Below are 27,710 nucleotides of genomic sequence, written 5' to 3'. Positions count from 1 at the left end.
TCCAGTGGCAGCTTGATGCAGGTGAAATGACAGGCCAGAACACTATAAGGGGAGCATTGTGACTCTTAACCAGTGTAAACTAACCATTCTCTCTTGGTTTATTTCCTCTTTAAAATTGTAGGCATCTAATAGGATTCAAGAATCCAAAAATCAGTATAGTCACATTATGCAAGAAAGAGAAACCTTGCTGATAAAAATGAGTGCTTTGGAGCAAGACAAAGCCAGGCTACAGAGATTAGAAGAGGAGCTGAACCGTTTGAAAGTTACCCTGGAGTCAGAGTCTCGTGTGAAGCAACGCCTGGAAAGTGAGAAGCAACAAATCCTTAATGACCTCAATCAATGGAAGAGCCAGCACTCTCGGACAGAGGAATCCATAAGGAAGATCCAGTGTGAGAGAGAGAAGAGTGAGAGGGAGAAGAACAGCCTCAGGAGTGAGATTGAAAGGCTACAGATGGAGATCAAACGGATTGAGGAGAGATACCGGTGCCGACTGGAAGAGACTGCTGTCAAAAACCAGTCAGAGTTGGAGTCTGAACGTCTCAGGCTGCAAAGAGAGATTGAAAAACTCAAGCAACGCCCATATGGATCCAACAGATCTACGCAGACTGAAGAAGACTTTTGTATTGATGCCTCCAAGTTGCTGTTCAGTGGGCTGCGGAAGAAGATTACAGCAATGCAGCTGTATGAGTGTCAACTGATAGACAAACTCACACTGGATAAACTGCTGAAGGGGCAGAGGTCAGTGGAAGAGGTCACGGCTGACATTGAACCCTACCTCAAAGGGGCAGGTGCTATTGCAGGGGTGTCTCTTTCACCCAGACAGAAGTACTCTTTTGTTGAGGCCAAACGGAATCAGCTGCTTACAGCAGAAAATGCAGTCCTACTCTTGGAAGCCCAGGCAGCAACAGGAGGTGTGATTGACCCACACCGAAATGAGATGTTAACAGTGGACAGTGCTATTGCCAGAGACCTGATTGACTTTGATGACAGAGAACAAATCTATACAGCAGAAAAGGCTATTACGGGATTTAAAGATCCTTTCTCGGGCAAAACCGTGCCAGTAGCTGAAGCCATCAAGAAAAACTTGGTTGACAGAGAAACTGGGATTCGTCTGCTTGAAGCCCAGCTGGCTGTAGGAGGGATTGTTGATCCTGTCAACAGTGTTTTCCTACCCAAAGATATAGCTTTATCCCGTGGGTTGATTGACAAAGACCTGTACAGGATCCTAAACAACTGCCAAGGCGCCACAAAGAACTTCATTGATCCCACCACCAAAAAGGCAGTCACTTACATGCAGCTGAAGGAAAAATGTAGGATTGAACCACACACTGGTCTGCTCCTTCTCCCAGTGCAGAAGAGGAGCATGTCATTCCAAGGAATCAGGCAGCCTGTCTCAGCAGATGCACTGCTTGAGGCTGGAATTATTAAGGAATCAACAAGGAATGACTTGGAAAGAGGTGCAATTACAGTGGAAGAAGTGAGTGAGAGAATTATTGATTTCCTTCAAGGCTCTAGCTGTATTGCAGGTATCTACAATGAGGCTACTAAAGAGAAACTTGGCATTTACCAGGCTATGAAAATAGGTTTGGTTAGACCTGGGACAGCCCTTGAACTCCTGGAAGCCCAGGCAGCCACAGGGTTCATAGTGGATCCTGTCAGCAATGTGAGGCTGCCTGTTGAGGAAGCCTACAAAAGAGGCCTTGTTGGAATTGAATTCAAAGAGAAACTTCTCTCTGCTGAAAGAGCTGTCACTGGGTACAAAGACCCTGAAACTGGAAACATCATTTCTCTGTTTCAAGCAATGAACAAAGAGCTCATAGAGAGAGGCCATGGCATTCGTTTGCTGGAGGCCCAGATTGCTACTGGAGGAATCATTGACCCCAAAGAGAGCTACCGCTTGCCAGTAGAGACGGCCTACAAGCGTGGCTACTTCAATGAAGAGCTCAACCAGATCCTTAGTGATCCAAGTGATGACACGAAAGGGTTCTTTGATCCCAACACAGAGGAGAACTTGACCTACTTGCAGCTGAAGGAGAGATGCATAAAGGATGAAGCAACAGGGCTCTGCCTTCTGCCCCTGAGAGAGAAGAAGAAGGTGGTGCACACCTCGCAGAAGAACACCCTTAGGAAACGCCGGGTTGTCATTGTAGATCCAGAAACAAACAGGGAAATGTCAGTGCAGGAGGCGTACAGCAAAGGCCTCATAGATTATGACACCTATACAGAACTAGCTGAACAGGAGTGCGAGTGGGAGGAAATAACTATTACAGGATCAGATGGCAGCAGTAGAGTAGTCCTTGTCGACAGAAAAACAGGTAGCCAGTATGACATCCAAGATGCCATTGATAAAGGTCTGGTTGAGAGGAAGTTTTTTGACCAGTACCGTTCTGGCAGCCTAAGCCTGACACAGTTTGCAGACATGATTTCCTGCCGTAATGGCACCGATGAAGTATTTCGGCACGAGTCCGTGACTCGGTCTCCCACGGTGCTGAGTGTCAGGAGTTCTTCCTCACTGATCAGGAGCGGTTCCTTCTCAGAGACCCCAGAAGAGTGCAGTCCTATTGCAGCCATATTTGACACGGAAAACTTGGAGAAAATTTCCATTTCAGAAGCTATACAACGGGGCATTGTGGATAGCATCACAGGGCAACGGTTACTTGAAGCTCAGGCCTGCACTGGGGGTGTAATATGCCCTACCACAGGCCAGAGGCTGTCGCTTCAGGAAGCCACCAGTCAAGGCATCATTGATCAGGATATGGCCACACGGCTCAAACCAGCCCAGAAGGCTTTCATAGGGTTTGAAGGCATAAAGGGCGGACGCAAGAGGATGTCAGCAGCTGAAGCAGTGAAGGAAAAATGGTTGCCTTACGAGGCTGGGCAGCGGTTCCTTGAATTCCAGTACCTCACTGGAGGTCTTGTGGACCCAGAAGTGCGTGGAAGAATAAGTACTGAAGAAGCCATTAGGAATGGATTGATAGATGGTCGCGCTGCCCAGAAATTGCAAGACACTAACAGCTACCCGAAAATTCTGACCTGCCCCAAGACCAAGCTGAAAATATCCTACAAAGATGCAATGAATCGGTCAATGGTGGAAGACATCACCGGGCTTAAACTCTTGGAAGCAGCTTCCGTTTCATCTAAAGGCATTTCCAGTCCCTACAATGTCTCCTCAGCACCCGGCTCGCGCTCTGGCTCTCGCTCTGGCTCACGTTCAGGCTCACGCAGTGGTTCTAGGAGGGGAAGCTTTGATGCATCAGCAAGCTCTTCATATTCTTACTCATACTCAACCTTCAGCAGTGGGTCTATTGGGCGCTAATAGCAAGTGATGGAATGTGTCTGCATTTTAGTATCGTTTAGGTTATTCTTTGTCCCCTCTCCTAAAAAAAAACAACAACGAAACAGCAACAAAGCAACCCAAAACAAACCCCTTAAGTCTTTTCTAGGTGTGTTCAACTTCTCTTCTGGAAGAGCTGTAAAATGCTTGAATGCAAGTTTGTGGGATATGGTAGGGGATGCAAAAAGTCGTATTTGTGAATTTTGAGGTTTGGTTCCCATTTCCTTTTAGTGTTTGGATTTTAATTGGTCTCTGTATATTTTAAATACTCTGTCATGTGCCCTCTCCTGTTATCTGGAACTGTCAACCCTTAAGGTGATAACTGAGGTTTTAAAGTCTTGCAGCAGTCATTTTTTTTTCCACACAGACCTTTTTCAATTTACTGTTGTGAAGAAAAAGATATTAACAATATGAACAGAAAATATTGGTTTAGAATCTAACTTGAAAAGCTCTGTCTTCCAGATGTTCTGCTTCTCTATGTTTGGCTAGCTATTTTCTTACATATAACTTGGTGGATATAAAGGGCTATTCCCAGGCTGGGCTTTTGTTTTACTGTTAGCCATATATATTTTCTACTGTTTTGCTTGATTTCCATGTAACGGAACAGCACCCCTCTAACTGCACCAAGTGAGCTATTCTGGGCAATAAACTTTTGAAGTTTTAAAGTATTTGTTGTGTGTTCATTAAAGGTAGCTATGGACATTCTTGGAGGTACCGTCTAGAGAAAAGAGAACCATTTAGAAAAGTAGCATATACTAGCTCTGTCATAAAAATAGGGGACAGGAACATTATTTTTCAGGATACTGATCCATCATCATGTGAACTTCTGATTCTGCATTTTTAGTAGGAAAGTGAAGATAGCACCAATAATGGAAAGTATGGCCCTAAAAGCAGAAATTCTGCTTCCACAATTGGATATAGACTTGATGATGACCAGAAGCATATTTTTTCTGTCTGTGATGCAGCCCGTTGTCTCCGCAGCTACAAGGGACTGAGTCAGATTCTCCCTTGCACATCAGTGTAACTTTGGGCAATGAGCATAACAAAGGTATAGTGATGGTGCATAGGCACAGCTGACCAGTACGGTGGCACAGGAGGATCTTTCAAAACCTGAACAATCACCTTTTGTAATGTCCTCCCACCTCTTCTGCTGGCTTCTGAAAGCCTAGGTTGAAAAAACAGTGTGTCAGTGTTTGCATGATGCCTTGCTGCTGTCAGTTCCACATAGGCCATTGACAGCCTGCTGGCTCCCTTCCTTTATCTGAGCTGAGAAAGTTCCTGAGCTGAGAAACCAGAGCACAATTAAACAACCACTGGATTAGAGGGCATACTGTGCTATGAAGGCATACTTCAGCTGCCATGAATGTTCTTCAGCCACAGTGGAAAATGTTTTGTGTACTTGAAGACTGTCCTCTCTCATTAGCCACACCTGCACAAGGTGCAGATACCTTTGGCTAGGCACCATGTTCTTATCTGAGTAATCACTTTCAAGAATTCAGTATGGTTTTGGAGAACTGCTAGTGACAAAATTGCTAGTATAATTTGCCAGTACCTGAAATAAATTCTTGCTGTAAGTAGTTGAAAGTGTTGCCTGAAGCACATACCCACTTTTAGCCACGTACTATGTAGGAACTCCACCTGTCTGTGATTTTTATCAGTCACAACAGATAGAAAGAAGCTGGTAGGCATATATGCTAATCACTGTTAATGATTCTGCCTGCTTTTTGTTACATCTTCCTCTTCTGCAGTAAGGTTGCTGATACTGCTGTCTCTGGCTAAAGTGTACCTTTTAACCTGAAAAGCATTTCCAGTGTATACAGTCTTCCATATAGAAAGTGTCCTCAGTTATTGGACTAAGAAATTAAATGGGCTGGTAAAAGTTGTTGGTGGAAACCTCTAAAGAAAGTTGGTAAAAAGTGTACCACATCTCTGGGGAAATTCCACAGCTTTAGAGGTTTCTCTCTACAGCTGGAGTTCACTAACAGTGCCATAGAGGAAGATCCAGTGTCTGAATGGCTTTCTGACTGCTAAGGAGAAACAGCTCTGTAGAAAATCACTGCTTTATTTCTGAAGCTGTTTCTGAAGTTTTAGCTGGCTAGAACTTTTGTGGGCTCTGCAGTAAAAGTAAAATTGGTCATTACCAGTTACCAAAGTAAAGTTTGATACTGGTGCATGCACCCCTGCAGTTTGCATGGGTTGGAGAATCTTGTGCACTCCTTGTGTCACAGTTGCCACAGGACCAGGCTTATTTGCAAAAGACTTTTTGTTATCTCTCTTAAAGCTCCATCTTTTTACCTTTTTGACTGCTGGATCTACCTTCTGTCCTGTTGTGGTGGCTTATATATAAGACCATCTCCCAAAAATTATGCCATACTGCTTTACCCTTGCACACCCTCCAGCAGCACATGCCAGTATGGCATTAGTGATCTGTGGCCTAATGCAGCTGGAGGTGTTTGGGGCCAGAGACGCAGGTGCCCAGGGCCTGAGCAACAGCTGAGCCAGAGTGGGCAGCAGGTGGGACAGGATACTGATAACGTGGGGTGCTAAAGAGATAAGTGGAGAGTTTTTCTTCATCATAAAAAGGTGCTGAGGAAGGAGCTTAAGGAAGAATGCCTAGAGCTGAAGTTTGGCAGTTGCTGTGGGGAGGTTGGCTAGCAGAGCAAGGTGGACATGCAACAAGTGAGTACTTGCCCCAGAGGGGCAGGGAGTTGTGGAGCTGAGGACTGATTTTGTGGCAGTGCCTGGTGTTTGTGAGACAGGAGAGCTGTGCCTGGGGTTTGAATAGCAGGCAGGCTGTGGTTTGTTATGGCGTGATGTGGTGGGGTTGCAGAGATGAGAGTGGAGTTGTGACTGTGGATTTGGAGCAGGATGGTCATGGGCTCTATTGTTCTTCTGTACCAAAGGGAAAGTGAGCCCTTTTCAGACATTTTAAAAGGGAGACTGGCAGCTTTGGATGATCTCTGCTGCTGAGACAGTAGTTCCTTGGCATTGAAAAGCCAGAATAAACTTGTTGGTTCAGCCTGTGGCTGCAAGCACTTCCCTGTGTAGTAGGAGTGCTGCCCTGGGTGCGCCCATCAGCTGCCTTGCTGTTGATAGTTCTCTGAATTTGCTGCCTCCTGTTTCTTCCTTGTGCCTCAGGGTAGGTGATGCTTGCCCTTGTTAATACCAAATGTATGCCTAATGTGCTGACTTGGCTGCTGTGGCTGGGCCAGTTCAGTCATTAGCAGGGTGAGCTCCCTGGAGAATTGGGCCTTTGCTCTGAGCAGGATTGGAATTTATTTCTGAGTTTTATTGACTGAGTGAATTTGCTGTCCTTCAACTTGAGGCTGAGAGATGACTGCTGCTTAGGACCTTAAGTATGTAAGGCATTATATGGTTTGCACTATGCAGTAGTGTTCAAGCCACAGTTTATTAATAGTGTAGCCTTATGAATATGAGGAGCAGGGAGACTTACAGAGCAGCGACTATGTGACCTAGTGTAAAATTGTCAGAATTATTAGTAAATTATAGGCATATACAGAGAGTTGGGGGGTTCACTGGTTTGGTCTTTCAATCTTGTATTATAATTTTTATACACCTTTATAATGTGAATCTATAAGAGTCATTTCCTTTGCTGAAGTTTCTGTGAACCTAGGCTGTTCTGAGATAAACACAATTTACTTGTCATGTGTACCTTTCTCAGAATAATGCTCTACTTGAGATTACTTTTTTACATGCCCAAACAACTTGAGACCAACTCTTAGGCCCCTCCAGAGAGGCTGTGTATAGGCTCACTACTTCTTTCTGACCTGTATTTGCTGTTCTGGTGTTTAATGATTATGCACCTGTGATTTGAGGTTATTTTTTTTTTGTCCTCACAGTTACATCAAACGCGTAGCTGGTACATATGTAATTGCATCATGTAATAAAGACAAAACAATATTTAGGGTTCCATTCATTATCTTTGAGCCAGTTTCTGCTTTAGTAGTTTATCAGCAAATTATTTTATGGTAGATTTAATCCAATGGGAGGCTTCATTAGGACAGGTGAACATCCATCTGGTGTTTAAGTTGATGATCCCTTTGTAGATCCCTGTTCTGTTGTCAGGCTGAGGTCATCCATCATGCAGTCCTTTGCATCACACAGTCCAGGTGCACTCGGTGAACCAGGGAGTGGTGGATGCCCAGGGTGGCTGCAGTGTTGGGGGAGGGGGGGTGAAAATGTGTTTTGCCTGGCTGCCTTCCTTGGGCAGCAAAAGGATATCCAGGAGACCCTAAAAAGGAGTAATTAGGCTTTATGCAGGAAATAGGCTGAAAGAGTTGATTCTTTATTGTTCAGCACAAAGTTGTCTGCTCACAGTGCTCTGAGCAGGAGTGACTCCATGAGAAGTGATGAAAACATGTTAGTGTAAAATTTTAGGATGATCTGAATCCAGTGGGTGCTTCAGAGCACATCAGTATCATGAGCAAACGGTGAGGTTTAGAGGTCAGTGGGATCTGAGCAGTGAAACACTGGGAAGGAACATGCCTTCTCTTGAATGCTGCACCCTCCTCATGCAAATGGACTTGGGGTTCTTCATTGCTTACTCAGTATATTGCAAATACTTAAATGAGGGTGGCTGAGTTAGCCAGCACTGAAAAAGCTGCTGGGAGACTAAAGCAGCTTTCTTGTTCTTTTCTTCAATGTGCCAAGAGACACACTCATGCTATTTCTGTCACCAAGGCCCTAGGGATGCATTCTGTTATCTCCCTAGGTGATGGCAACTGTCTGACAAACTCAGTGTCTTGCAGAAGTTAAGCTAGTGCGGTGATTCCAACACAGCTGAACAGTAAAGATGGAGGAGCTGCTGCTGCCTGAGTGTCTGACTACAGATACTGTTCATCATCTGACTATGAACTACATTTGACTGTGAAGTGGAGTTTAATGGCTGAATCAATTGTAAATAGAGGATAAAACTATTCAATAAGAGGTGTCCATTGTGCAACCTGTATGTTGCCTCCAAGACCTTGGCATCCATCTAAGCCAGGGAGACCTTTGCCCATATTGCCTGTTTGCCCTTTACAGCCTTTTTTTCCTGCATGACACAAAACAAGAGGAGAAGCACATCTGGCCACTGTGCTATTCTGCTTTGTGAACTGACCCTAGGGGCTTTTGGGCTCCTAGCTGGAAATATTGTAACCTAAATATAGGACAGGAATTTGCAAGTACACAAGGTAAACAAGGGTCATATGGTTATGTACTAGTTAAGTAATTTAGCTTGTTGTTAAAGGAGAGGTATGAGGCAATGTAAAATAGTGGCGTCCTCAGCTTGAGAACAAACTTTAACTCTTCCCCAGAAAACCCAACAGTTATTTCTGTGATTTTTATACAAGAAAGAAGTGGCATTTTTTCAAAGAACAAGCACTGTGTGGTAAAATGTCTCTTTTTGCAAGCACACTAAACCAAAGCTAATGAAGTCCAGCTAACCAGTTTACCTAATCTCTGGTACCTGGCATCTGATAAGGAAAAAGGTTAACAGTTAATGAATCAGAGACTACCAGGTTGGAAGGGACCTCAAGGATCATCTGGTCTGACCTTTCTTAGTAAAGGCAGGGAACAAAAAAATAGGTGAAATAAGGAAAAAAGAACATAGGAACTGGTGTATATTTTGAAACTATATGGATTGTAATTATGTGTTGTTTGAGGTTTTTGATCACTTGCTGTAGTTCTGAGTAGCCAGAAGATCTTTCAGAGCCTCCTGGGTCAGAGTCAACCTGTCAAATATAAAGCAAGTACTAACTGGTAACTCTGGAGCAGGGACTTCACTGATGAGATGTAATGATTTTCAACTTGATGTTCTGGTACTATGACTAGTCCTGGAAGATGGAGAAGGGATGAAAGTGCTTCCATAAACAGTAGTTATACAATGCTTGGTGCTCAATGGTGATAACATACATATGATATGCCTTGTGATTTTCTGTAAATGCATGTATTAGTCTAGTCTGAAAGCAGGTTGTTGGGGAGGGAAATAAATAGGAAAATATCTGTCTTAACACATAATGATCCTGTAGTGTTTCTTTGAGAGGCTGTGTAAGAATCATACTTGATGTGTTAGTGGTGGATGTTCTTGGTGGTCAGCCAAGTTAGCAAGCTTTCTTTCTTAGTACTTCCAGCCAAAATATAAGAATTATGATCTTAAAGAAAGCTTTCGCTACTTAAACATAGAAGGAATTTTGGGTGAAAAATGGTCCAGATAAAAATCAATGCAGGTGTTTGAGACTCATGGGGGTGTGAGGGGAAGAAGGAGGCAGCATTCACACTGCAATCAATGATTCTTGTACTTTCAGTTTATCGTACTTTTTATTTCTTGTGGCAATTCCTGGTATTTCATACATTTAATATCATTAACAGACCTGATCCTTTTTGTTAGTTGCAGTTCAAGGGCCAGATGCTGGCTTTTGAAGTGGGAATAAATTTAAAGCATGAAAAAATTGAATAATGTCTAAGCATCTAATGGATAAGTATTATTTGTTGTTTTTAGTTGTGACTACATGGTTGCCCTCCTTCTGTTCACAGAAGGACAGAATGGTTGAGGTGGGAAAGGACTTCAAGGTCATAGGTCCAATTTTCCTGCTCAAGCAGGGCCACCTAGATGTAGCTGTCCAGGACCATGTCTGGATGAGGTTTTGAGTATCTCCAAGGATGGAGACTTCACAACCTCTCTGGGCAGCATGTGCCAGGGCTTGGTCACCCTTACAGTAAAAAAGTGTTTCCACATGTCCAGATAGATCCTCCTGTATTTCAGTTTGTGCCCACTGCCTCTGGTTCTGTCATTGGGCACTGCTGAAGAGGAGCATGGATCTGCCTTCAGATATTTGTAGACATTTATGAGATTGCCCTGAACCTTCTCCAGGAGGAACAGCATCATCTATCTCAACCTTTCCTTGTATACTGCAGTTTTCCTACAGTATCTAGATATCCTTAATCCCCTTGGATGAATAATTTAAAAACATTTATGCAAGGTAAGACATGATTATGAGAACATTTGATCAGTCTTCACTTCTACTGACTTCTCTTGGACATAATGTGCTTCAGATTATGCTGCATGAGTCCCATGTGAAGCAACAGTTTCAGAGTCATGCTTAAGGACAAAGAATATAAATCAGTAGTGGACTGGGATACTACACATCAGCACTCCTGAGGCATCATTGCAACATGATAGTGCACCCATACATAAAGAGGCAGGAAAGTGGGGGGTGAGACTTCAGGGCAGAAATATTTAAGGGTGTTGAATGAATGGGGCAGGTTACTTGTATTTTACTACCTTTGATATTTATGAATCCTTCCTGCAGCTCAATGTGCACCACTACTGGTAAAAGTCAATGTGCTTTTAAAGAGTTAGAAAAGGGAAATATGTGGAGACTTGAAAGCTTCTCTTCTCCAAAAATTTAAATTTGCAGTGGCCCTAGAGCTGAAATTTACACAGATTCAAATACAGGTCCCAGTGAGAGCAACCACACCTGCTTGTAATCTTAGGTAAATTAAGGGGAATTAGAAGTACTTTGATTTACAGCTAAAAAGAGAGAGGCTTTGCCTCCTGGAGATCTCGGATGAAGTTCTGGCTCTAAAAAAAGTACTGGGAACTGTCTGCTGATTCCAGTGGGACCAGTTTTTCGCCTTAGTCCTTTAATATTTTCAAACAAATTCAATCTTTTAGGCAAATGAGTAATACATTTTTGCAAGTCCATAATGCTTCATGTGTTGGCAGTTCAACAAGTACAACCAAGTACAACAGCTTGCTCTGTTGTAATTGGTAAATGTCTATCCTTCTTACTGCATTGTCAGGTGGACTGGCATGACCTGGCTCTCTAAAAACACTGCTGCAATCTCTTAGCAGTTGCCACATATCCCAGGCTTGTACTATTGTGGGGAAGGGAAGAAAGATGTAACCAGAAAACCAAATTAGTAGAGCATAGCTAGGCATGTTTAAGCAGTACTTGACATAAACTTTCCTTGCATGTTCCAAGTAGGAGAAAACATGTATGTCTAATTTCCATATTTACAAATCCATAAAGTAAGAAACTTTCCTGCTAATCTTCCTGTAAGGAAGGGAAGAAGTGAAGGAAAGAGCAACAGTGAAAAGCAGGCAAATACATTTAATTAAAATCTCAGGAAAAGAAACCACAAGGATGAATTATTATCAGTCAGTCAGCTCACCATTCCAGGAACTTCATGTCAGGTTTCCTCTGCTGTCATCTTATGCCTGTCATCTTATGACCTACATGAAGTTCAAGCTGTTCCACACCAACCTTTGGGATAAGTCAATAGGAAGACAGGCTTTAAAATTCCTCAACAGTTGCAATTTAACTCCAGCCTGTCGTCTTATCCGTACAGACACCTTCACCATCTGTAGTGAACATTTCCCAAATCTAGGACCATGTGTAGCAACTAAATTCCAGTTTGTGGGAGAAGGAGACCAGTAGGGATGGAGAGGATTTCCAGTGTTGTGTTGCTTCCATCTGAAGAACTAGTTGCAGAAATATTAAGCCTTGAGGTAACAGCTTGTGCACTTATTTTGGAGGCTGTTAAGGTCTGAAGTGATCTCGGCTGGGAGTGAGTTTCTAGAATTTTTTTGTCTATGAAATCCTGTGTTACTCTTCCCAGGTTGGATGGCCCTGTATTGTTTCAGTGATGCCTTTCTCTAGCAAGTCAGGACCACAGAGGGAACACAAATGTTATGACTGCCCTTTTGAGTCCCCAGGGTTATTTTGGTTATGGAATAGACTCATTCTGTATTTGGGAGGAACTAAGGACTTTTGAGCCAGTTCTTCTAGTTACTGTGCAGCATATCCTTTGCACCTGAAATAAACCAAGTGATGTTCCCAGACTCTAAATGCAGACTGCTAACCACATTTCTGCTTCTAGTGGACAGTAATCCCAAAGGTAAGCATTAATGCAGTAATAAATTCCTGCTATTACAATATGCAAGCAAAGCTGTACATAGGGTAGCTCTTAGAGCTCCACTTGACCTTGGCTGCTAGGTACACAATAACACCCTAATGATCACCCAGGGTAAGAGTGTCCTGATCTCACCTTGCCAGGGCACTGTCTTAATCTGCCCTCCTTGTTCTGTACTATCAAGTTTGTGCCAGGCTCCATCCAATACCTTTCCCATGTTCTCAAAGATGGTACTCTCACTGCCAGACACTTCTCTGCCTGCACCATAGATACTGATTACCATTCTCTTTCCATGGAGAAGTAGCCTGAACTGGTCAGCCCCATATTTGTCCTTATTTCCCAAAGGACCCATGTCACCCAGAAGTGACCTCATTTTGAAGGTGGAGACAATGGACTATTCCTCAGAAAGGACAAATCTAGAAAACTGAAAACTTTAGAAGCATTTCCTCTTTGTTATCACTGCAGTAATATGAAGCTCCCTTGAAATATTTTTTTTTTCATTGCTGATATCTGGCAATGGGGAATTATGGTTGTCAGTAGAAGGGGAATAAATATACTAAATAGTGCTTTCAATAATAGAATTGTAGAATCATCAAGGTTGGAAAAGACCTTCAAGATCGTCAAGTCCAACCATCTGCCCTACAACCCCTAACCACTAAACCATCTCCCGAAACTCCACGTCTACCCATTTTTTAACACCTCCAGGGATGTTGCCTCCAACACTTCCCTGGGCAGCCTGATCCAATGCCTCTGTAGTACTCTTGAGGAAGGAGAAATATCCACACAAATTACTAAAAAAGAAGTTACAGTTCTCATAATAATTTTAATCTGAATCCTAAGGAAATGGGACCTGCAGGTTTCACTAAACCCAATGGAGATACACTGATTTTTCAGGAGAGACAGTACACTGTTTTTAGTACCTAGCCTGGCAGCCAGTTTTGCTGGGGTTTGCTGCCACAGAAAATAAAGGTCATAATAGGAGAAAGGGCTTTTATAATGTCTGTGTAAAAGCCCAAGTGTCAATCAATGCTACCTTGATTTTTTTATTTTTAATCTTTTTTCTTCTGATTTGCACACTTGTCCCAAACTGCTGTGCTGTCAGGTTGTTTTGTGATCCTGGAACAATGTAGACTCCAAAACCATTGGGTAAATTGAATTGTTCTAGCAGATCAATGACTGAAATAGAAAAGAAGTAATAATTAAAAAAAATAAAGAAAAACACTGGGAAGATCCTTCTTTAAAACAAAGGCAAACATAAATGTTGTTTGAAAAGTCTGGATGAAAAGCCGCCTCTAAAACAGGACACGATTTTTGAGATGAATAGCAGAGTAGCCCAGTTGGTCTCAACTATAGAAGAGAACATCAGAACTTAAAAAAACCCCAAAAAATTACACACGACAAAATACATGTAACAACAAACCAATTTTGAATGCTATATGAAAATTAATGGACCTGACAGTACATGTTTATGGAGCAGAAGTATAATTTTCAGTACCAAATTGTGTAAGAAAGCTGGCAATTTATTTTAGTTTAAGTTTCCAAATGGTTTTTCTTTTATTAGAGGTCTAGTATAAGACAGAGAAAAATCAGCCTCAGGTGCTACCTGCTTGTGCAAACTGCAAGAAGTTCAACAAGGCCAAGTGCAATGTCTTGCACTTGGGTCAGGGAAATCCCAATGAAAAGTACAGACTGGGTGGAGAATGGATTGACAACAGTCCAGAGAAGAAGGACTTGAGGGCGATCGTGGATGAGAAGCTCAACACGAGCCCGCGATGTGCGCTTGCAGCCCAGAAAGCCAACTGTGTCCTGAGCTGTGTCCTGAGAAGGGTGGTCAGCAGGTCAAGGGAGGTGATTCTTCCCCCTTTATTCAGCTCTTGTGAAACCCCCCTGGAGTACTGTGTCCAGTTCTGGCACCTGCAACATAAGGACGTTTTGCTCCTGGAGCAAGTCCAGAGGAGGGCAGTGCAGATGATCAGAGGGCTGCAGCACCTCTCCTACAAACAGACTGAGGGAGTTAGGGTTGTTCAGCCTGGAGAAGAGAAGGCTCTGGGGAGACCTCATAGAGGCCTTCCAGTACCTGAAGGGGGCCTACAGGAAAGCTGGGGAGGGGCTTTTTTCAAGGGCTTGTAGTGAGAGGGCAAGAGATAATGGATCAAAACTGGAAGAGGGTAGATTTAGGTTACGCTTTAGGAAGAAATTCATTAGTGTGAGAGTGGTGAGACACTGGAACAGGTTGCCAAGGGAAGTCGTGGAAGTCTCATCCCTGGAGGTGTTCAAGGCCAGGTTGGATGGGGCTTTGAGCAACCTCATCTAGTGGGAGGTGTCCCTGCCCATGCAGGGGGGTTGGAACAAGGCAACCTTTAAGGTCCCTTCCAAACCTAGCCATTCTATGATTATTCAGCCTTATGTATTCCCAATCTATGAAAACTTACATTTGGATACTCTGTCACATGGATGTTGCATTTGATTGTCACAACACACTGTACAATAGGAATTAGGATGCCACATATGGTCTTCTTTGAGACTCTTACTGTTGAGCAGTGTGGAGACTGTGACACCTCTGGCACTACTGTAGGTCTCTGTTGGAGTGGGATAGATATAGCTTACTTTCTGCAGGTCATAGCCAGGAGATGTGGACTCATGATAGGTATCAGTGGTTTCCTCTCTGTAATACATGTCCAGATAGTCTGTGGTGTAAGGCATGTTTGTAGTGGTCATCCTTTGCTTATTCCCTGACTCATAACTACCAAAGGGTGTACTTCCAAGGCCAGGAGCAGCTGGGAAGGTTTGCTGTTTGCCTGTAGGTCCTATCATAATCTAATACACATGTGAAATACTGGTAACAATGAAAGTGAATGTCCCTTGCACATCCGTAAAGATCTTTTAGTTTCTTAACTTGGTGTTTCTGGGGGTTTGATGCTGCAGTATATACCTCTATAGAAATCCCACTGGACTTCAAGGTCTACAAGCATGGATAACAGAATTTAGGGCACCCTGTCTAGCATTAGTCATCTAAGTGTTAAGTAGCTACATTAAGCTAGTCAGTTAAGCATCCTCTATATTCAGGGGAAAAAAAGCAGCAGTATCTAAATGAGCTTACTCAATCACAGTGCTTATCAGCAGTGCTCGTCTCTGTTTTTACCCATTGGAGATAAGTTAGGTGGGCAGCTTAGACTAGGTACCCACCTTTTTGAGAGTTAAAGTCAGACCCTGGCCCTGCAAACTATGGGTGTCAGTTCTGTGCTGGCTAAATTTCTGCTGTACCAGTGCTTCTAACTGTACCCTTGAATTTAATCTACTGGTGGTTTAGTAATTAGATTCACTGTCAAAATTTCTGGTCTAAGTTTTCTGGGGGGAAATAGTGAAAATATGCAAAAACTGACTAAAAACTGTAATAAGAGCTACTCTGTATTTCAGGCTTTTTAGCCAAGCTGAATTCAATGTTTAATATCGTGTATCTTAACTGTATGTATACAGCTCCTCTTTGATGTGGAGTGACTCCACAGAAGGAAAGACTGGAGTCCAGGTCCCCACTGTTATCCATGTCACAGGAGAAACCTGCTGGTACAGCTAAAGACAAAACTAGGTCATCTGTGATTGGAAAGACAAACTTTTCCAGCTCATGTCAAAACTACAGTGTCTTTGTAGACACTTCAGAAGTCTTACAGTTCCAAGTTGATAGAGTTGTCTTGCATTTGGTCAGGCAGTTGAAGGAGATGAACTCCTGAGGTCCCCTCCAACCAGAATAGTCCCAAGATTCTGTGATGATACACTAAGCCAAGACAACATGCAGAGCAGAAGAAAGAAGAGCAGTTACTCTTCAGAGAGATTTACCATCTCCATTAATGTATATAGTTTGGGTTTTGTTGCTAGGTAAAATACTGCAGTATTTTCAGTATGTGGATGTGATATCATGTTGCATTGCAGGATAAAGAAAAAACATTTTTATTAACCAAGTAGATTATTTTCTTGGTGAGTGTCAACAGCTTCCTGCAAATACTGGAAGTGTGTTGTTTCTCAGAGAAACCATGCAAAACTACTGTGAATTTAAAAAGAAAGAGAAAAACTGGGAGACTGGAGGGGTCTGTAAATGAATAAACTTAGAAAAAAGATAAAATGTTACCCTTCTTACATTCCTTTATATTTTTTTTAACATTGTAGCTAATAGTAAATTTTTGAGACTTGGATTGTTGGGATTTTTTTTAAGGTAAATTTGAAAAATATAGTAAGGAAAAACACATTAGCCTAATTTTCTTCATAACTTATTTTTGTGCTTGTCTATCTAATTTTTAGTCCCTTACAAAAAAAACACTGTTGAAGACACTCCTTAAATTTAAAGTAGAAAGAAGGAATTGAGTCACAACTTTTCCTGGTGTTTAGGAGCTATTACTGAATCTGGTTAGGAATGCGAGGAACTAAGGTCAACTGACAGCAAGACTAGACATTCCCAACCAGAGGAGAAGTTTACACTCAGCCTTTGAACATAGAGTAAGAACTCCTGATTTTGAGCATCCCTGAGATATATCAATTCTTTGTTTGAGTTTGCCAAAACAACAGGCAAGTGCAAAATCTTAGTGTTAGTTTTGCCTTTGGCCCAGCATCTTTACTGGAGAGGGTTTGTTTATCTATATTGAGAGATACAGATAAAGATTGACTAACACAGTTTCAACATTTAAAAAAATGTGAAGCGTAACAGAAATACAATTTAAGGGGTCTTGTTCTGCAACACATGGTAATTTTCACTCCCTGCCTTTTCTGTCTAGTGGTTTGTCAAATGGCTAACGTGTGCAGAAATCACCATGGAAATCCCTTTAGTATTTACAAATGAGTGCAGTTGTTTACAAATGAGTTAAACTCAGTCACTAGCATTCACTTAATGACATAGAAAACAGAATAGTTGAGGTTGGAAGAGACCTCTGGAGATCATCTGGCCTAACCCCCCTACTCAAGCAGGGCCACGTAAAGCAGGCTGTCCAGCACCATGTTCAGAAGGCTTTTTAGTATCTCCAGGGATAGAGATTCCACAGCCTCTCTGGGCAACCTGTGCTAGTACTTGGGTCATCCTCAAAGTAAGAAAGTGTTTCCTCATGTTCAGACAGAACCTCCCATGTTTCAGTTAGTGCCATTGCCTCTGGTCCTGCCACTGGGCACCACTAAAAAGAGCTTGGCTCTGTCCTCTTTGCATCCTCCCTTCAGCTATTTATACACACTGATGAGATCCCCCCAAGTCTGCTCTTCTCCAGGTTGAGCAATTCTAGCTTGCACAGCCTTTCCTGTATGTGAGATGCTCTGGTCCCTACAGCATCTTACTGGCTCATTGCTGAGCTCTCTCCAGTAGTTCCATATCTCTCTTGCACTGGGGGAGCCCAGGGGTGGACACCAGAGGTACCAGGCATAGTAGCTTGAAACCAGACTTGTGTGAATGCCCAGCTCTTTCTCTAGAAGGCTATAGGCACCTAGCAATTCCTGCATGTATTTATCCTGATATGCCTTATCTCAGACTTTACAAACACTGAATTATAATAGCTCTGACACCTTCTGATCTTTAAAAATTATGTCTGAGGTTTCCACAATATTCTTAATTCTTATAGTTTTAAATAACTTTGTCATCTGGATGTTTTGCCTCTTCACTGTTAATTCCCATCTTCTGCAAAATAAAGTCCTCTTTTATGGACCTAGGTATTATTTTCTGCTCTCTTATTAAATTGCAAGTGACTTTCTCTTGGCTTGGTGGGTTTAACTGTGGCACTATTTGCCTCTCATGGAATGGTTGTTTAATATCCTTCTGAGGTGTGAGAAGGGTGACCTTGTTTTCATCTTAAGAGGCTGGGAGGGAAAAAGTAGTTCCCACTTATTGGAAGCACTGATTCACTGTACTACCAGGTTTAATTTTGAATTAAGACAGTATGAAGCTTGAAGACATTTAAAATTATGTACATGGTTAAGTGGTTTGTTGCCTTTGAGCATGAATGAATACAGATCAACACAGTGATGAAAACAGGCAACTTTAATGATTCAGTGGTTCTCTGAAATAATTTGCTTTGGAAGTGGAACAAAACAGCATAAACTATTTCAGTCACAGTGGCTTAAAATTCTGAAATGGCAGCAACTTACTCAACCTTTCCATTACCTTCATGTGTCAAAGTCTGAGGATTTGTTACAATTTTAAGCAGTGACATTCTGCCTCCCAGTTTTTGTTTCAGGTGGAAAATATTCCTGTAGCTATTTGGTAGCATGTTACCCTTTCAGGTTAGAAGTCCTAAAAAAATAACAGTTAACAGCTTTTTATAGAAGTTGCATGATTTGTACAATCTCTTTATAGAGTGATAAAAGTAAGATATTTTATTTTTTCATTGTAATATGTCATAATAAGATATATCCACATACATGTATGTAATATTAAGATACATGTACATACATATATATATGTTTTTGTAATATAAGAGGAGCAACTGTTTACCTAGGTAGGCTACACTGCTAATCTGCAGTGTGTCTCAGATGTGTGTGTCACACCACAGTAACTTCTAAGGTACAGTTTTTGCCTTGCAGATTATCAATCTGTCTGAGCTTTCTCCCTTGGGACATGGAAATATTTCCATTTAATTTTCATTTAATTTTCAATGGGATGTTTGGCAGAAGGTTATTCAAATCAGGCTGTTAAACTCAGTGCCTTGCATTGATGTGGGAACTGCTGAAACGAAAGTTAAAGAAGCTGATTTTGTGTGAACAGAAGGAGGCCTAGTGCAGAGGCTCTGGTGGAAAGGGTGGCTGAATTACATACTGGTTTATTTCTTACTTGCCCAGAGAGTGAGGAGTTAAATGGAATCAAAACACTAGGCTAGAGGGATGAGAATAACTTATTAGAGGAGAAAACACTTTGATGCAACAGCTTTGTTCCATGTGTCCCACCATTGCCCACTTGCAGTCTCAGAGCAATGCTGTGGCAAATACAGCTCTGATGTAAGAAAGTAATACTGGAAAAGACATGTATGTTTCTAACTGCACTTCTATGAAAGGGAGTGAGCCAGAATGGTGGTCTCCACTATCACTAGTCGTGAACAGTCCCATTAACTCCAGCTGGATTAATAAAAAATGGCCTGAATATTCCTAAGTGCACATGTCAGCACGGCGGCTCACGCTGACAGCTCAGCAGCCATTCTATACCTTGCCATTCACTTATCCCATTGCCAGAGTGTCTTGAAAGCCAAGACTTATGACTGTGTGCACCTTCCACAGGAGTGAAAGGACAGGAGTCTGTCCCTCATAAGTGACTGTGCAGGCAAGTCCACCTTTAATTATAGGTGATTACAGGACAGTATGTTGAGCGTATTTGCATCTTTTTTGTCTCTTTTTTTCTTTTTCTAGCCTGAAGAACAAACACATTTGCATGTGAAGAGATGAACAAAATACACTATACTTTTGTCCTTTTCAGTCACATAAAGCACCTAATTTACTGTCATGCAGTTCTGAAAATGCCATGGACATTAACCTAATAAATAGAGAAACAGGACCAGCCTGCCATATGACATAGAAATAGATACCCATAAGAAGGCAAGATTGTCCAAAATTATATAGCCTGAAGTACAATCTAGGAAATCTTTTTGTAAGACTCTGTTACCGGGATAAATTATTCTAAATGACACACTGTCTTCCAGATTTAACTTTGAGGTTAATATTCAGAAGTGGAGAGATAAACAGGCTTATAATTAGTAAAACAATGTTAAAAAAGGGAAAGAGGTTTTGCTGTATCTTTATACTGGAGTCAGAATTTCTGAATTACTGGTTGCTAAAGGCACTGGCCAGATATGTACCAGTAAATCCACATATAATAAGAATTCTTTTAACATTTGTTATTCATAGCTGCATCTTGGTGTACCTTTTTTGTCTTCCTTTACTGCCCTTTCCATAGTGAAATGGTTTTTCATGGCAGTTTTCCATCAGCAACTGTCTGGTGACCATTGTGTGCTGATCTTTCTGCTCTAGCTGTGCCTCTGGCAGTTCTCAAAATGGTGAGAAATACCTGCCCAGAACACAAACATATCTGACTCTCCTAGCTTCCCTGCTCAGTTGTTTGTGTTTTTCACCCACCTCTCACTTTAGTGTGATCTGAGATTTAACAAGTACATAAGATTTTTGTATTTTTAATTACTTTTTTCTATAAGATGGAAAATCAAAAACCCATCTCAGAACTATTACCTTTGTCCAACTGAAATGCTGAAGTTGCAAATAAAATGTAGCATTCCTTCAATAATTTAAATCCAGCCTGGTTTCAAAAATAAACTTTTTTCCCTTTCTAGTTTGCAGATATGTGTTTTTACACATATACAGATACACACATAAGCTTTTCCATAACACACATTAACTCTTAGTATATGTTGCTTCACAGACTCTGTCTCTCTCCTAAAACAAGTCCCAAGTCCACCTCTTTCTTTCACTGCAGCTGCCCATTTCACCTCACTGCCTTGACGTTTTCTCTTTCACTTCTTTCTTAGAACCTTTCCATACACCTTTTATTAAAAGCTTCAACTGTATTCACAAAAATCTCCTGCTGTCCTTCATAGCACATGCTTATCTTGGCTTTCCAGGACCTCGCTGCTATTGTGGCAGGTGGTGATCCTACTGTGTCTTTTGGATATTTTGTTTACTTATTTAAATTATGCTTGATGAAAACATCATCATCATTTGCAGAATCAAGAGTACTTCATAGAATTATAGAATAGTTTTGGTTGGAAGGGACCTTAAAGATTATCCAGTTCCAACTCCCCTTGGAGTTGGGCAGGGACACCTCCCACGAGACCAGGTTGCTCAAAGCCCCATCCAACCTGGCCTTGAACACTTCTAGGAAAGGGGCATCCACAGCTTTCCTGGGCAACCTGTGCCAGTGTCTCACCACCCTCACACTGAAGAGTTTCCCCCTAATGTCATACCTAGTTTAAAACCATTCCCCCTCGTTCTCTCACTACAAGTCCTTATAAAAAACCCTAGCTTTCCTGTAGCCCCTTCAGGTACTGGAAGGCTGCTGTAAGGTCTCCCTGGAGCTTTCTCTTCTCCAGGCTGAACACCCCGAACTCTTTCAGCCTGTCTTCATAGGAGGGGTGCTCCAGCCCCTCTCATCATCTTTGCGTTCCACTTGGAGAGAACATATGGAATATTAAAATCTGCAATATAGCCAAGGCAGCAGCCATGTAGAACAGCTTTTCGGTTCGGTTTATATATATATATATATATGAACTGACTGGAAGCATGAGAGGATGTGGCCTTTTGGCAGAGCGATGCGGTCAGAGCGGACACTTCAACCACCAGACCCCGGCTCTGGGGGCTCGGGGCGCTGTCCCTGGTGCTGAACGGCGGGGGCAGCCGCCAGCGCCGCCACCAGCAAGCTGCGCTTCTCCCCTTCCTAGGGTGTGCTGCTGGTGTCATCATCGACAGCAAACAGCTCTGCTGGGTATGTCCCCTGTGAGAAGTCCTTGCCTCCTCTGCACTGTCCTTTGCCCCTTGGAAATGGTCACGGCGATTCTTTTTCTCGTGCATGGGAGGGGGGGGAAAAAAAGAGGGAGGTGGTTCTCCTGCTCTACTTTGCTCTCGTGGCACCACCTGGAGTACTGTGGTCAGTTCTGAGGCCTCTCCATATAAGAAAGACATGGCACTGTTGGAGTGAGTGCAGAGGAGGGCTATGAAGGTGCTCAGAGGGCTGGAGCACATCTCCTATAAAAACAGGCTGGGAGCGTTGGGGCTGTTCAGCCTGGAGAAGAGAAGGCTCTGGGGAGACCTTCTAGCAGCCTTCCAGTACCTGAAGGGGCTACAAAAAAGCTGGGGAGGGACTTTTTACAAGGGCACATAAAGGTTTTAAGCCAAAAGAAGGCAGATTTAGGTTAGCGTTAGGAAGACCTTCTTAACAGAAGGTGTTCCTGCCCACGCAGTGGGGTTGGAACTCTCTAATTTTGAAGGTTCCTTCCATCCCAAACCATCCTATGATATCCAGATAAGGAAGAGGAGACATGCTGAAACATGTAAGCCACATACTACAGGGCTTTGTGTCCTCCAACGACCTGATGATCTAAACAAAACTTGATCTGAAATAGGCTGTTCCTTAGCAGATTCAAACCAGTTTCACTGAATGTGCCTTTTGTTTCTCATTCAGAGTCTGATTAGTCAGACTGAGTCACAGCTATTCACTCTAAGATACCTTTCATCTACAATGAAACAAGTTTGTGTACGTAAGTATTTTCTCTAAGATGTACTAGTAATACACCTTACACAGTATTTAATAGTGGTTTGCTCAAATTATCTTGTTGAATAAGCAGAAGTTTTCAGTACCTGGAGCACCAAGGACACTACAGTCAGTAGAATTTCAGAGATGTTCAGTCTGGAAAGTATTTTCAGAACTTTGCCATTTGTTCTAGTGTCTAACTGACATGGGAGTTTTTTGTGACTTTTTTTTGTTTGTTTTTTAAAAAAAGCACAACAAAACACCAACAAAAACAATAAGCAAGTGTTTTCACTCTTCCAGAGGGAAGTAATTGAAATTCATTCTTTGTGTCCTCTTTATATAGTGTCTTAATTCTCCTTATAGAAACAATGTGACAGGAGAGAGAAAAAGTATATTGTGTATTATAATTTGTGTTTTCTATAAAATTATTGTTTGGTCCTTGCTCCTTAGACATTTGTCTTTCCTCCATTATTCTGTGTCACCACCTATTATTGTTAATTATCCTAGATCTTATTCACTAGTCAAATTGCACAATAGCTGATCTAACAAGAACAGGAATATTAGCAACAATAATGGCAAGAAGATCATAATGGAGAGTAGAAGGAGACAAAATTACTTTTTACACATTGCTTTAAGTTGAATGAATTGCACAGAAAATTTTAAAATAAAGAATATAGTGTTATTAGTAGTTTTGCATTAAAATGCTGCAGAAGAACAATATGTATAGATCAAGAGACCCCCCTACACACATATTAATGATGTTTATTAACCTTCTGTACTTCCTCTTTGCAGTTAAATGTGATTTTTATTTCTTTGTATCATATCCTATTCAGGGATTCGGTTAGGAGTTAAACTAATGAAAGATGGAAAGTGGTGTGATGACTCAAAGGCACCAGTTCATTCTGTGTTCAGAGATTCACCTCCTAAGGTATCCTTTGCACATTTAAAAAATTATGATGCATGTAATACATGCAAGAAAACACTAAGACTTAAGAATTAAAAAATATGCAATTTCTGATTTTCCACCTTTTGTTTGGCTCTTTGGTGGAATCATTCCTTAATTATTCCCATCAATCTCTTTCAACAGAAGTCTTACCTCATGGAGGACACAAAGTAAAAATATTTTCTGGGAAAGAAGACATTGTTTTGTGTTTGGGTTTGTCCCTTCTGTCACAGATGTTGGACAAATAACATTAGAAAATCAAGTAAAATACTGCAAAAGGAGGAGCTATGTCATGGTTCAGATGTACATGCTTCTCCATTGAACATGTTTACTTCTTCCAGTCTTGATGCTAATCAGTCATTTAGAATTCAGTAAAAAATTGTTTGTTACATTTACTGCATGAGCACTAGTGGAGTCCTGCCTGGCTGTGTAAACTGACATATTATTGTAAATATGTAAAAAGTCCTGTTGTAGGCGTTGCCAGCTAAGCAGCCTAAAGGAATGTTTTTAACCTTAATGTCTTTGCCTCCTTTTCCATCTGTAAGATCTCTTGCTGCCTCATTTATCCTCTGTTTAAGTGGGTATTAAAAGAATAAATGATTAATGAAGCACTGTGGAAAAGTGAATGAGCAAATTCAAAGAAGGATTTAAATAATGTGCAGCAAATAAGGATCATACATCAAATGACAGCAGACAAAATATATACTGATAACAAAATAATATGATGATGAGTTATATAGTCTCAATAAAATGGGGTGGGTATGGAAAGAAACACCACCAACCTATTATAGTGAAATTAAAGACTAACAGACTTTGTAAACTCGAATGAATGAAATTAATTGTCCATAAGTAACCTTAATTCTCGTATTTCCTGACTCTGATATGCTCAATTTTGCACCTTAAAGACATTCTTTTTGTATTTTTTTGTGTGTGACATTTTCATAATATGTTCTAATTTTAATAAAACCTGTCTTTTCTCATGTTTGACAAAGAAATTACCCTGGAAAACATTTAAAGTGCTTCCTTTTTAATAAAAACTCTAAATCCTTGCACACTAAGCAGACTGTCATGGTTAGAGATTTCCACATGCCATCCAAGATGCTAGCTTAGTGGAACAAAGTCTGGTCTGACTCATGAATCCAGTTATCTTCTGCCTCTTTTCTTGACCAAGAAGCCTGCAACTGTGAGAACTTTCCCCCAGAGCTTTATGCTTCTACTATCTCTTGAACAACCAAATACAGGGCTCTACAGGTACTTCTGTGGACTATCCATTTTACTCCATCTGTAGAAAATCCTTCAAGAGTTGAGGTTATATAGCTTCATAGGGGCAGTCTTTCTACTGCCATGAAAACAAAGACACTCGGAGCCATTACACTTTCATGTTCTATGCATCCAGAACTCTCAAAAGTGACAAGATTCAAGGACTGGAACTGCTGACATTTTGTTGATAGGTGCTACAGACAGGAGTAGGCAATGAGTAATGAATGTGGGAAAAAAAAACACAAAAAAACTAGAAAATTTCAGTCCATGGTGATGAATTCTGACTAGCAGCACATAGCCCAGCAGTTTCTGTATTTCAGGTTTTGCAAGGTTATCTAGATCTTAAACCCTCTTATAAAGAGGCTAAACATATTGTGGCTCCCTGTTACACTGGTAACCTGTTTCAATTTTTTCTGCCCTGTGGTAAAATAAACAGCCATTATACTTCTAAGAGTAGTTAGCAGCATCTTGTGACATTATATGATGGGACTATTTTTAATGTAATTATCTACAATGCAGAAAAGTTTTGTGACCTCACTTGGTGTGCACTCTCACAGTGCTGAGTGCTAGAGAAACATAGAAAGAGGCAGACAGCCCTGTCCTGAAAAACTTAGCTCCTAAAATGAAAATTTTTGTTTTCTGTTTTTAAAACCAAGTTCCTTTGTCAATATTGTCTCTTGCATCAGTGGCTGAGAAGGGGGAAAATAAGAAAGGAGCAAACAAAATATACTCAAAATGCAATAGACTTTCTAGTCTCGTATCTGGAATCTGGTCTCTCAGTTTCCAAGCTAGGAAGGAGACTGCTGCTCCCACTCCATCGTGAATCTCATCTGTTGTGGAGCTTCTCTCCCTAGGGCTGCTGTAATGGTTATTGGATGTCACATTAAGGATGTCCAGGTTGCATACTGATGCCTTGGTGAAGGCAGAAGTTCTGTGTTTGGTAAAAAGGAAGTTTTGCTTTCTCAGCCTTTTGGAGATGTCTGCTGTTGAGGGCAATCAGTGTAGGGGTTTCAGAGAACTGCATTTATTATATATGTTTACAGTGCACCTCGCCATTCAGACCCACATTCGTCACGTAGTTGGACAGTGTGTGCAAAAACGTGTTTTGCAAGTGCCATCTAGTGGCTCTATAGGCTTTTTTGTGTCAGAGAGTGAAGTTCATCTCCCCGAAATTGAGAGTCAGACTAAAGGCTGTGCTGGCTTCAGAGTCAAGGTGGTCAGCTGTGACACCTCGGCAGCTATTCACAGCCTGCAACAGGCAGCTGCTGCACCTGGATGTGAAAATGGAGGAGTGTGCGGAGATGTACAAATGAAAGGCATCTAGAAATAGCTGAGTTTTAGGTTTTTGTTGGCAGGCCCCTTTTTTTTTTTTTTTCCAGGCAGACAGCAGCTCCTCATCCTGGTTTTGCTGGGATGGAATTACAGGATCAATTTTTCGCTCAGGGAAACTGCAATTTTTGAGAAGATTGCAGCACCCAATTATGTGAGAACAAAATTGGTAAGGCACTTTCTTTTAGATTGTAGCCAGCTATGATATGCAGGTTTCCATTGTGATCAAGGTATTTAACAGTTGTAAGCCATCCAGGTGCTAGGGCCAGGAGGAGTGAAACCCAGGGCAGCTGACCCAAGCGGGCCAACAAAAGTATTTCTTACCATAAACCTGGTCCTCACTATATATTGGAAATTTTGCTGAGGACAAAGCTCTTCCTCAATGCCTGCTGCTGCCCCTGGAGGGTGTCATCCATCATTCTTCCCCAGAGCACTCCTCTCCTGCTTGATGTGACTGTCATGCTCTCACTGGAGCTGTGGTACTCGTGGTATTTGATGTTTACCGTTCACTGCGGGGAGTGCCCAGCTCACGGCCACTATATGGGCTGAGTATAATTTTGTATTTCATATTAATACTTGGATTAATAGTAGTTATTTTATTATTATTTTATTAAATCTGTTTTTATTTCAAACCATGGGTCCCCTTTCTTTTTCCTGATTCCCCTTCTCTGATGGGCAGTGGTCATTGGGCGACACAACTGCTAACACTCCTAAATCCCCAATTTAAGCTGATTAGTAACAGAGATGCTTTTCTGAATTGCTGGTCTTAAATACCTTAAAATTTGACTGCAGACCAGTGAGGGTCTTCAAAGACATGAGTGAAAATGCACTTTCTTCCCTTAGAAATATAGGGACAAAATAACTGGGTCCAAATGGATGTGGCAAGTTTTTAGCAAAGCAGTGGCAGTTTCATCTGGATGCAGTGCATGGCTTTGTGACTAGAAAACTGGAGAAAGGAAACCAAACATCATTTTCAACCAGATTTTATCGACGCAAACCCAAAAGATTTGTAGCTCTGTAATAACTTTAAACTGAAGTAATTGTTTCACAAGAGTTGCTGAATTCTACACGGTCTCTTGGTAACTTTATTACTGTATAGTTTAGAGTTCTTAGTTTGGCACTAATTCCTCGTAGAAATCATCACTTTGACTACTGATCCTTTTCTGTAACTGACAAAGGCATTGTAAGCCAATATAAATCAATGAATTATTTCATCTTTTTGCAGTTTCAGAAGACCACAAATCACTCTCAGAAATTATAATTTTAATTCACTTGCCACTAATTTAAGCCTCAATCTTCTTCTGGGTTGTTCTCTTGTGGCTGGAATAAATAGAGCACTCACTCCTGGTTCCATTTATGTATATCCATCAGAATGAGTGAAGCTCTGCAGAAAGATATGCACTTTGTGAGAAGCAGTTAGATAAACAGAAATTTTATACTAATTTATAACCAAAAGGTAATTTATAACTGTCTTGTAACTGGTCCTGTATTATATTTTATTCAATAGCAAGTGGGCTTTTCTGCAGTTCTACTTTCTTGTGGTGCTGGTAGTTGAATATATGATGAAATATATGATTCACAGAAATACCTTGCTTAACTCCAGTTGGGCACTTAAATCTTGCCACTTCCATGTGGTTCATACAAATGTTTAGTTAAGCATATGTTGATTTTTTTTTTCTTCTTCTTTTTTTTTTTTTTTTTTCTGGAAATACATCCTT

General features: G+C 41.4%; 1 protein-coding gene across 2 annotated transcripts in view; it reads left to right on the top strand.

Moving 5' to 3' along the window:
* Positions 1-3,968, top strand: part of DSP (desmoplakin) — a 38,810-nt gene extending 34,842 nt beyond the window's left edge. For both annotated transcript variants that reach the window (XM_051612123.1, XM_051612124.1), the window contains exon 24: positions 122-3,968. In XM_051612123.1, coding sequence (XP_051468083.1) covers positions 122-3,316 — 3,195 coding nt within the window. In that variant the 3' untranslated portion in view covers positions 3,317-3,968. The remainder of the gene's footprint in view (positions 1-121) is intronic.
* Positions 3,969-27,710: the final 23,742 nt, after the last annotated feature.

This window comes from Apus apus, chromosome 2, assembly GCF_020740795.1.
Source record: "Apus apus isolate bApuApu2 chromosome 2, bApuApu2.pri.cur, whole genome shotgun sequence".
Classification (NCBI taxonomy): domain Eukaryota; kingdom Metazoa; phylum Chordata; class Aves; order Apodiformes; family Apodidae; genus Apus; species Apus apus.
This window is presented reverse-complemented; position numbering and strand designations above follow the sequence as displayed.